This window comes from Ovis canadensis, chromosome 5 (assembly GCF_042477335.2).
Source record: "Ovis canadensis isolate MfBH-ARS-UI-01 breed Bighorn chromosome 5, ARS-UI_OviCan_v2, whole genome shotgun sequence".
Classification (NCBI taxonomy): Eukaryota; Metazoa; Chordata; class Mammalia; order Artiodactyla; family Bovidae; genus Ovis; species Ovis canadensis.
Window position 1 is genome coordinate 61,067,944 of NC_091249.1, and position 12,259 is coordinate 61,080,202.

General features: G+C 40.8%; 1 protein-coding gene across 1 annotated transcript in view; it reads right to left on the reverse strand.

Moving 5' to 3' along the window:
- SPOCK1 (SPARC (osteonectin), cwcv and kazal like domains proteoglycan 1) overlaps nt 1-12,259 on the reverse strand; it is a 591,932-nt gene that overhangs the window by 27,318 nt on the left and 552,355 nt on the right. The window contains exon 7 of the mRNA XM_069592146.1: nt 10,442-10,558. Coding sequence (XP_069448247.1) covers nt 10,442-10,558 — 117 coding nt within the window. The remainder of the gene's footprint in view (nt 1-10,441; nt 10,559-12,259) is intronic.

Here is a 12,259-nt window from a genome sequence, read left to right on the forward strand (position 1 = left end):
CATCTGGACTACAGCTGGACACATCTGGAATACAGCTGGAACACATCTGGACACATCTGGCACACAGCTGGAACACAGCTGGACACATCTGGAATACATCTGGCACACAGCTGGATATAGCTGGAACACAGCGGGACACATCTAGCACACAGCTGGACACAGTTGGCACATAGCCCAAATGCACAGCTGGACACATCTGGTGCACAGTTCAAATGCACGTCTGGTGTACAGTCCAGTGTACACCTGGTGTACAGTCCAAGGGCACATCCTACTGTGCAATGTACAGTCTAGTGTATGTCCAGTGTACACCAGTGTGTGTCTAGTGTATAGTGTACAATTCAATGTACACCCAGTGTACACCTAGTGTACAGTCCAGTGTCTGTCCAGTGTAGTGTATATTAAGTGTATAGTCCAGTGTACATCCACTGTACAATCTATACACTGCAGTGTATGTCCAGTGTCTTTGTGCCTGTCTTCTCCATATTCACAAAATTCTATGATTGGTTCTTATAGTCAATGAAATGGCAATGAACAAGTAGTAAGTTCAAAGAAGGAAGAATAAAAGGAACAAAATTTAAGTGAACTGAAAATTGTATTGCTTGACACTGAATTCAGGTCAGTGATGTGCAAGGGCAAGTTACTGAACTTCTCTGTATGTCAGTTTCTCATTTTCTTCAGCTGTTTTGTAAAAATGTTAGCCGCACCTCTTCAGACTTACAGTTTTTAGTAATACTTTCTTGATCTCTCAAAAATGTGAGTCAAGAAGAGCCAAAGGAAACATGACAGTCCAATATAATGCGGTATCCTTCATTTCTCTGTTGTTGTCTGATTGGTTGGTGAGATCTGAGTTGTTCTTAATTTGCTAAGTCATTTTTTCCACTGTACTAACTAGCTATCATGTCAATCTTTCCATTTCAATTGCTGCTTTAAGGTCTAAAGCTGTGGAAAAGGAAGAACTAGTAAACCCATTTATGAACATGATTCCTGACCGCCTTTGGTCCTTCCTCTTCATGGCTTTTTGGGCCAGAGCCCATTTCCCCATTTTAGGGATAAGTCTGGAACAGCAACTGCTGGCATCCCAGGATCATGTCTCCATCCCAGGATGCTGGGAAATTTTAATATTGCTTACTGAGCACCAAAAAGAAGTGCTAAACTGGTTGGGCAGTAGGCTAAGGTCAAGTCCACCCACACCTATTTGGAAGGCTCTAGAAGAGAGGCGTCTGCATCTGCTATCCAGGGATGCAGGGGGAACAGACCAGCCCTTCTGGTTGGTTGGCCCCAAACTCATGGGACTTCTAGGGTTGCATGGTTTCCCCTTCAGAACTCCTGGGCTGACAATATCTCTCCCTCCTGTGCCTCATGGACGAACCCAGTGTCATTCCTTTATATCCCTGAACTCCAACTGTTTCAGAACATCACACCTAAAAACCTCTACAGGGACTCAATTTGCTTGTGGCCAAGGGCAGGCATTTTGCAGGCTCACTGGATGTCAGCAGAAGGAGTCTCCTGAAACTGGAGGCTATAAGAAGCAGCTCTTTCATATCAATCTGCTCTTCATTGAAAGGTTGTACAGAAAGCCCAGTGGCTCAGCCACTCGAAGATCCCTGGGAAAAGCCTCCCACTGTGCACAACTCCCAAGGAACCTTTGACATGAATGGGAAGAATCTTACATCCCTCTTCACACTCATACAACCACCAGGACCTTCTCTTTGGACATATAGCATATGCTTCCCAGAATCGACCTTTCCCTTAATTGGCAAAAATTACAACCTGGTGAACAAATTGTCCTCTAGATCAACATTCTCTAGGTGGCTGTGAACAGCAAAGAATAACCCTTAAATTATGAAGAATATTCTGATTTGAGTCGGAGACCAGATCCTGGTTAGACTTTGGGTCCCAGCAGTTACCAGTGTTACTTCTTACTCACTTAGCTCAATCCAAGAGATTACATTCAGAAATCCTGTCAACACAAGTGTGACGTCAGGGATGGGGTGAAATACTCTCTGCTTTAAATAATGTGTGTTTTTATATTTATTTTGACAAATCAATAAAAATCACTACATAGAAAAGGCTTGTGGCAAAGCTCCATGTATCTTGACAACTGTGCTATTGAGTCAGCCCTTCTGTACCAACTGGCCAAAGTGTAGAGAAGTGCTCCCCTAGTGGCCTGTGGGTTAGAGGCAGTGAGAGGCTCCACCAAAGTAGAGACACACACAGACCTAACCCCCAGTTTGCTCTCTGGCATATGGAGAGGTTTGAAGTATGGTCTTCAGCCTCTTCAGTGATGGTGGAGGGAATGCTTGTCGGGTAGTCTATCTCTGGAAAACAAAATGTAGTCTCACTAATGCCCCAAAGCCTGAGTTATCAAAGATGTTTGCTATGTTGCTTAAAATAGGTGGGCATTAGGAGCAACTTCAAAGCTCCCAAATAAAAGTCTAATTACATGAATTATGTTATATCAATATATTGAGATTCTATGTCATGTCTACAAAGCAGAATACTACTCCACAGTATAGAAAGATAGTCATAGTGTATTGCTGAATAATAAAAGGAGGCCATAAAACAGTCTATAAAGTGTGCATGTGTATACATACACACAGAAACATATTTTTTTTCTATATGACAAGGAAAAAAAATTGAAGAATATGCCATGCCAGGAGAGCTTAAAGCTATGAAAATGGTGTGGTTCTATATATTTCTTAATTGAAGTATCAGTCAGTTCACTCAGTCGTGTCCAACTCTTTGTGACTCCATGGACTGCAGCACACCAGGCCTCCTTGTCCATCACCAACTCCTGGAGTTTGCTTAAACTCATGTCCATTGTGTCAGTGATGCCATCCACCATTTCATCCTCTGTCATCTCCTTCTCTTCCTGCCTTCAATCTTTCCCAGCATCAGAGTCTTATCCAGAGAGTCAGTTCTCTGCATCAGGCGGCCAAAATATTGGAGTTTCAGCTTCAGCACCAGTCCTTGCAATGAATATTCAGGACTGATTTCCTTTGGGATTGACTGGTTGGACCTCCTTGCAGTCCAAGAGACTCCAAAGAGTCTTCTCCAACACCAAAGTTCAAAAGCATCAGTTCTTCATGGCTCAGCTTTCTTTTTATAGTCCAACTCTCACATCCATATACAACTACTGGAAAAAACATAGCTTTGACTAGATGGACCTTTGTAGGCAATGTAATGTCTCTGCTTTTTAATATGCTGTCTAGGAGAAGGCAATGGCAACCCACTCCAGTACTCTTGCCTGGGAAATCCCATGGACGGAGGAGCCTGGTAGGCTACAGTCCGTGGGGTCGTGAGGAGTTGGACACAACTGAGCGACTTCACTTTCACTTTTCACTTTCATGCACTGGAGAAGAAAATGGCAACCCACTCCAGTATTGTTGCCTGGAGAATCCCAGAGACGGGAGCCTGGTGGGCTGCCGTCTGTGGGCTCGCACAGAGTCAAACACGACTGACGTGACTTAGCAGCAGTAGCAGCAGGTTGGTCATAGCTTTTCTCCCAAGGAGCAAATATCTTTGAATTTCATGGCTGCAGTCACCATCTGCAGTGATTTTGGAGCCCCCCAAAATAAAGTCTCTCACTGTTTCCATTGTTTCCATATCTATTTGCCAAGAAGTGATGGGGCTGGATGCCAGGATGTTAGTTTTCTGAAGGTTGAGTTCTAACCCAACTTTTTCACTCTCCTCTTTCACTTTCATCAAGAGGCTTTTTAGTTCCTCTTCACTTTCTGCCATAAGGGTGGTGTCATCTGCATATCTGAGGTTATTGATATTTTTTCTGGCGGTGTTTATTCCAGCTTGTGTTTCATCCAGCCTGGCATTTTGCATGATATATTCTGCATATAAGTTAAGTAAGCAGGGTGATAATATACAGCCTTGAGATACTCCCCAATTTGGACCAGTCTGTTGTTCCATGTCCAGTTCTAACTGTTGCTTCTTGACCTGCATTCAGATTTCTCAAGAGGCAGGTCAGGTGGTCTGGTATTCCCATCTCTTGAATTTTCCACAGTTTGTTATGATCCACATAGTCAAAGGATTTGGCGTAGTCAATAAAGCAAAAGTAGATATTTTTCTGGAATTCTCTTGCTTTTTTAGTGATCCAACGGATGTTGGCAATTTGATCTCTGGTTCCTCTGCCTTTTCTAAATCCAGCTTGAACATCTGGAAGTTCATGGTTCACATACTTTTGAAGCCTGGCTTGGAGAATTTTGAACATTACTTTGCTAGCGTGTGAGATGAGTACAATTGTGTGGTAGTTTAAGCATTCTTTGGCATTGCCTTTGTTTGGGATTGGAATGAAAACTGACCTTTTCCACTCCTGCAGCCACTGCTGAGTTTTCCAAATTTGCTGGCATATTGAGTGTAGCACTTTCACTGCATCATCTTTCAGGATTTGAAATAGCTCCACTGGAATTCCACCACTTCCACTACCTTTGTTCATAGTGATGCATCCTAAGGCCCACTTAACTTTGCATTCCAGGTTGTCTGGCTCTAGGTAGGTGATCACACCATCGTGGTTATCTGGGTCATAAAGATCTTTTTTGTATAGTTCTTCTATGTATTCTTGCCACCTCTTAATATCTTCTGCTTCTGTTAGGTCCATACTATTTTTGTCCTTTATCAAGCCCATCTTTGCATGAAATGTTCCCTTGATATCTCTAATTTTCTTGAAGAGATCTCTAGTCTTTCTCATTCTATTGTTTTCCTCTATTTCTTTGCACTGGTCACTAGAAAGGCTTTCTTATCTCTCTTTGCTATTCTTTGGAACTCTGCATTCAGATGGGTATCTTTCCTTTACTCCTTTGCTTCTCTTCTTAGCTATTTGTAAGGCCTCCTCAGACAACCATTTTGTCTTTTTGCATTTCTTTTTTTGGGGATGGTCTTTTAATTGAAGAATAGGTGATTTACAATATTGTATTAGTTTCAGGTGTACAGCATAGTGTTTTTGCAAATTATACTCCATTCTAGGTAATTATAAGAAAATGGCTATAAATCCCTGTGTTGTACATTACTGCCTATCTATTTCATACACGATAGTCTGTTTTTTGTATCTTTATATGTACTTAAATGTATTTCCTAAAAATCAGTATTAAATACTAGATAACTTTGCAACCCAATTTAAAAAAATTAAACAAGACCCCTATATATGTTGTCTTAACTTATGTGCAGAGTACATCATGAGAAACACTGGGCTGGAAGAAGCACAAGCTGGAATCAGGATTGCCGGGAGAAATATCAATAACCTCAGATATGCAGATGACACCACCCTTATGGCCGAAAGTGAAGAAGAGCTAAAGAGCCTCTTGATGAAAGTGAAAGAGGAGAGTGAAAAAGCTGGCTTAAAGCTCAATATTGAGAAAACTAAGATCATGGCACCCAGTCCCGTCACTTCATGGCAGACAGATGGGGACACAGTGGAAACAGTGGCTAACTTTATTTTTCTGGGCTCCAAAATACTGCAGTTGGTGACTGCAGCCATGAAATTAAAAGATGCTTACTCCTTGGAAGAAAAGTTATGACCAACATAGATAGTATATTCAAAAGCAGAGACATTACTTTGCCAACAAAGGTCCGTCTAGTCAAAGCTATGGTTTTTCCAGTGGTCATGTATGGATGTGAGATTTGGACTGTGAAGAAAGCTGAGCCCCAAAGAATTGATGCTTTTGAACTGTGGTGCTGGAGAAGACTCTTGAGAGTCCCTTGGACTGCAAGGAGATCCAACCAGTCCATTCTGAAGGAGATCAGCCCTGGGATTTCTTTGGAGAGAATGATGCTAAAGCTGAAACTCCAGTACTTTGGCCACCTCATGCAAAGAGTTGACTCATTGGAAAAGATTCTGATGCTGGGAGGGATTGGGGGCAGGAGGAGAAGGGGACGACAGAGGATGATATGGCTGGATGGCATCACTGACTCGATGGACGTGAGTCTGAGTGAACTCCGGGGGTTGGTGATGGACAGGGAGGCCTGGCGTGCTGCGATTCATGGGGTCGCAAAGAGTCGGACACAACTGAGGGACTGAACTGAACTGAACAAGAGACCCATTTCAAAAGAAGGCACACATGCAGACTGAAAATGAAGGTCTGGAAAAAGATATTCCATGCAAATAGAAACCAAAAGCAGGAGTAGCAATACTTATATCAGATAAAATAGACTTTAAAAGAAAGGCTGTGAAAAGAGACAAAGATGGACACTACATAATGATCAAAGGATCAATCCAAGAAGAAGATATAACAATCATAAGTATATATGCACCCAACATAGAAGCACCACAATATATAAGACAAATGCTAACAAGTATGAAAGGGGAAATTAACAATAACACAATAATAGTGAGAGACTTTAATGCCCCACTCACACCTATGGATAGATCAACTAAACAGAAAATAACAAGGAAACACAAACTTTAAATGATACAATAGACCAGTTAGATCTAATTGATATCTATAGGACATTTCACCCCAAAACAATGAATTCCACCTTTTTCTCAAGCACACATGGAAACTTCTCCAGGATAGATCACATTTGGGGCCATAAATCTAGCCTTGGTAAATTAAAAAAAAAATTGAAATTATTCCAAGCATCTTTTCTGGCCACAATGCAGTAAGATTAGATGTCAATTACAGGAGAAAAACTATTAAAAATCCCAACATATGGAGGCTGAACAACACGCTGCTGAATAACCAACAAATCACAGAAGAAATCAAAAAAGAAATCAATGTATTCATAGAAATGAATGAAAATGAAAACACAACAGCCCAAAACCTATGGGACACTGTAAAAGCAGTACTAAGGGGAAGGTTCATAGCAATACAGGCTTACCTCAAGAAATAAGAAAAAAGTCAAATAAAGAACCTAACTCTACACCTAAAGCAACTTGAAAAGGAAGAAATTATGAGCCCCAGGCTCAGTAGAAGGAAGGAAATCTTAAAAATTAGGGCAGAAATACATGTAAAAGAACCAAAAGAGACCGTAGCAAAAATCAACAAAGCCAAAAGCTGGTTCTTTGAGAGGATAAATAAAGTTGACAAACCATTATTAGCCAGACTCATCAAGAAACAAAGGGAGAAAAATCAAATCAATAAAATTAGAAATGAAAATGGAGAGATTACAAAAGATAACACAGAAATACAAAAGATCATAAGAGACTACTATCAGCAACTATTTGCAAGTAAAATGGACAACTTGGAAGAAATAGACAAATTCTTAGAAAAGTACAACTTTCCAAAACTGAACTGGAAGGAACAGAAAATCTTAACAAACCCATCACAAGCACGGAAATTGAAACATAATCAGAAATCTTCCAACAAACAAAAGCCCAGGACCAGATGGCTTCACAGCTGAATTCTACCAAAAATTTAAGGAAGAATTAACACCTATCCTACTCAAACTCTTCCAGAAAATTGCAGAGGAAAGTAAACGTCCAAACTCGTTCTATGAGGCCACCATCTCACTAATACCAAAACCTGACAAAGATGCCACAAAAAAAGAAAACTACAGGCCAATATCACTGATAAACATAGATGCAAAAATCCTTAACAAAATTCTAGCAAACAGAATCCAACAACATATTAAAAAGATCATACATCATGACCAAGTGGGCTTTATCCCAGGGATGCAAAGATTCTTCAATATCTGGAAATCAATCAATGTAATATACCACATTAACAAATTGAAAAATAAAAAAACATATGATTATCTCAATAGGTGCAGAGAAAGCCTTTGACAAAATTCAACATCCATTTATGATAAAAACCCTCCAGAAAGCAGGAATAGAAGGAACATACCTCAACATAATAAAAGCTATATATGACAAACCCTCAGCAAACATTATCCTCAAAGGTGAAATATTGAAAGCATTTCCCCTAAGTCAGGAACAAGACAAGGGTGCTCATTCTCACCACTACTATCCAACATAGTTTTGGAAGTTTTGGCCACAGCAATCAGAGCAGAAAAAGAAATAAAGGGAATCCAGATTGGAAAAGAAGTAAAACTCTTGCTGTTTGCAGATGACATGATCCTTTACATAGAAAACCCTGAAAACTCCACCAGAAAATTACTAGAGCTAATCAATGATTATAGTAAAGTGGCAGGATATAAAAACAACACAGAGAAATCTCTTGTATTCCTCTACACTAACAATGAGAAAACAGAAAGATAAATTAAGGAAACAATTCCATTCACCATTGCAATGAAAAGAATAAAATACTTAGGAATATATCTACCTAAAGAAACAATAGATCTATATATAGAAAACTATAAAACACTGATGAAAGAAATCAAAGAGGACACAAATACATGGAGAAATTTACCATGTTCATGGATTGGAAGAATCAATATAGTGAAAATGAGTACACTACCCAACGCAATCTACAGATTCAATGCAATTCCTATCAAGCTACCAACAGTATTTTTCAGAGAACTAGAACAAATAATTTCACAATTTGTATGGAAATATAAAAAACCTCGAATAGCCAAAGCAATCCTGAGAAAGAAGAATGGAACTGGAGGAATCAACCTGCCTGACTTCAGTCTCTACTACAAAGCCACAGTCATCAAGACAGTATGGTACTGGCACAAAGACAGAAATATAGATCAATGGAACAAAACAGAAAGCCCAGAGATAAATCCACACACCTATGGACACCTTATCTTTGACAAAGTAGGCACAAATATACAATGGGGAAAAGACAATCTCTCTAACAAGTGGTTCTGGGACAACTGGTCAACTACTTGTAAAAGAATAAAACTAATACTTTCTAACATCATACACAAAAATAAACTCAAAATGGATTAAAGATCTAAACATAAGACCAGAAACTATTAAACTCCTAGAGGAAAACATAGGCAAAACACCAATACAGCATACTAATGCAAATATATGGAATTTAGAAAGATGGTAATGATAACCCTATATGCGAAATAGCAAAAGAGACACAGATGTATACAGCAGTCTTTTGGACTCTGTGGGAGAGGGTGAGGGCGGGATGATATGGGAGAATGGCACTGAAATGTAAAATATCATATGTGACATAAATCACAGCAGGATCCCCTATGACCCATCTCCCAGAATATTGGAAATAAAAGCAAAAATAAACAAATGGGACCTAATTAAAATTAAAAGCTTCTGCACAACAAAAGAAACTATAAGCAAGGTGAAAAGACAGCCTTCAGAATGAGAGAAAATAATAGCAAACAAAGCAATGGACAAAGAATTAATCTCAAAAATATACAAGCAACTCCTGCAGCTGAATTTCAGAAAAATAAAAGACCCAATCAAAAAGTGGGCCAAAGAATTAAACAGACATTTCTCCAAAGAAGACATACAGATGGCTAACAAACACATGAAAAGATGCTCAACATCACTCATTATCAAAGAAATGCAAATCAAAACCACAATGAGGTACCATTTCACACCAGTCAGAATGGCTGCTTCCAAAAGTCTATAAGCAATAAATGCTGGAGAGGGTGTGGAGAAGAGGGAACCCTCTTACACTATTGGTGGGAATGCAAACTAGTACAGCCACTATGGAGAACAGTGTGGAGATTCCTTAAAAAAACTGGAAATAGAATTGCCATACAATCCAGCAATCCCATTGCTGGACATACACACCAAGGAAACCAGAATCAAGAGAGACATGTGTACCCCAATGTTCATCGCAGCACTGTTTATAATAGCCAGGACATGGAAGCAACCTAGATGTCCATTGGCAGATGAATGGATAAGAAAGCTGTGATACATATACACAATGGAATATTACTCAGCCATTAAAAAGAATACATTTGAATAGGTTCTAATGAGGTGGATGAAACTGGAGCCTATTATACAGTGAAGTAAGCCAAAAAGAAAAACACCAATACAGTATACTAATGCGTATATATGGAATTTAGAAAGATGGTAATGATAACCCTATATGTGAAACAGCAAAAGAGACAAAGATGTATACAACAGTCTTTTGGACTCTGTGGGAGAAGGTGAGGGCGGGATGATATGGGAGAATGGCACTGAAACATAAAATATCATATGTGAAATGAATCACCAGTCCAGGTTGGATGCATGATACAGGATGCTCAGGGCTGGTGTACTGGGATGACCCAGAGGGATGGTATGGGGAGGGAGGTAGGAGTTGGGTTCAGGATGGGGAACACATGTACACTCATGGTGGATTCAAGTCAATGTATGACAAAACCAATACAATATTGTGAAGTAAAATAAATAATTTTAAAAATTAAATGGTTGTATTTTCTTGATTCTATGGCATTTCCTTGTCCTCCAATATTTTAATATTTCTGAAATTGCAGTGTGTTTCAAGTCATTGTGTACATTTAACTTAGTGTCTCTTTTAACAGCAGCATCTCAGGGTGGTCAATCAATATCAGTAACTGAGGAAATGTGGTGTTTAAAATGAAATAAACTAGCAAAAGTAAAATGTCTTACTGCCTTGGGCTGTTTCAGAGCTGGTGGGCTTGATGACCCTGTTTGCATCCTCATGAAGGGCTCCAAACCAGTCCTTGAGTCGGGAAGCAAGGTTTCTCAACTCCTTGTCCGTGCAGGCTGGAGAAAAAGCAGATGGAAGAAACATTAAGTCTGTGGGCTCTCTCCCCTCAACAAGCAATGCTCCAAACAGAACTATCTCTCCAACCAGGATGTCACTCCTTACCCCATTGTGAAAATGTCCCAAAGATGTTGCCTTCACAGGTAAAGAGTGTAACAAAGTGAGAGCCGAGACTCCCAGGCAAGCAGCGCTATGCAAACCTGAACGTGGACTGCCTCCGCTCTCTGAAAGCAAGCTAGGGTGATCTTAGCATCATGCACCAGCCTCCAAAAGCTGCTATGGGTCCTTTTGCTAACCTGATCAAACTTGCTATTGCAGTTTACCAGAGAAGATCACATTTTCCACTGAACTCATGCCAAGAGATAAATACTTAGGGATAGCCAATGCTCTTAAGGAAAGGCAGCCTGGGATATAAAAAGACCCCAGTATGAGCAACTTTCAATTTTGCATCAGCTCACATGTGGGTTTCTGAGTATGGCATATTTTGCCGGGCTTTGGACAGACTGATTTGAATTTCCCTTATGGACAGATGGATGCCTCATCCCTGAAAGAGTCCTTTTTTGCAGCCCATCTTTAACTAACCAGCTCATCTTTTAGGGTATGACAGAGAAAATTAAATGAATACTCCTTCTGAGAACAAGAAACTCCAGATGCTGGATGGATAGGTGCAGGCTATCTGACAGTCTCAGTGAGAACTAAGACTGGAGGAGAGGAATCCCCAAAGGAGGGACAGTGGCACAGAGAAGGGAGCTGACTTTCCCTTGCTGCCTGATTTTACCCTAATTCTAGCTCCTGAGAATCCTGACAAAGGGTCCAAGCAGTGGGCCACTAGCAAGAGGCAGAACATCCAGCACTGCATTTAGCAGTTTGCATCAGGAGGGACAGGAATTAGAGACCCAAGGAGATAAAGTCTCAGTGAAGAAAAAGTGAAGCCCACCACTGTCACTTTTCCCAAATTCTAAAAGCCAAGCAAGTCACCATTATGACACAGAGCTGCGTTCTGAATGTCTCACAGTGCTGGCAAGATGCAGATGAAGTCTAGAATTTGTCAATGCAGAGGGACCCCAGCGAACACCAGGCTCTCCACCAGAAGGCACACGGGCAATGATAAATGACCTGTGGGTCTCACTCAGACTCCCATCCAGCCTTCACTCGGCTGAGGCCATCAGCCCCCATCTGCCCTGCCAAGGGGTGAATCCTCTCCAGAAGACAACAATACTAGGCAGAGCCTCTCCTCCTGTTTACCTGACTGAATTTAGGAGAGACTCTCTTTCATGAGCTTGGGATTCAGTACTTGATGGAGAACACAGCCCAACTTCCTAAACCTCAGGCAGGAAAGGACTCTCTTGCTCTCCACTTGAGGTGAGGTGGTAAGCAGACCCAGGCAAAGTCTATGCAACCTGAGTGTGCTCATGTCTAGCTGCTGCCTTCCTTCCAGCCAGGAGCCACAGCTGAACTCTGTAAAGCATGGAATGTGTAACCATTGCTTATACCCAGGTCGCTCAAGACAACACCTGGCTTCCAACAACTAGAACATGATTGTATCTGAAAACACCAGCCAGGAAACAGCACTGAGGACTGTCTGGAGAGGCAGCAGAGTATTTGAGCTCCGGAATATCGCTGCCTGGTGTAAATCCCGGCTCAACCACTGACATGCTAGGTGACTCAAACCAGCCACTTAACCCCTCAGCGCCTCTGTT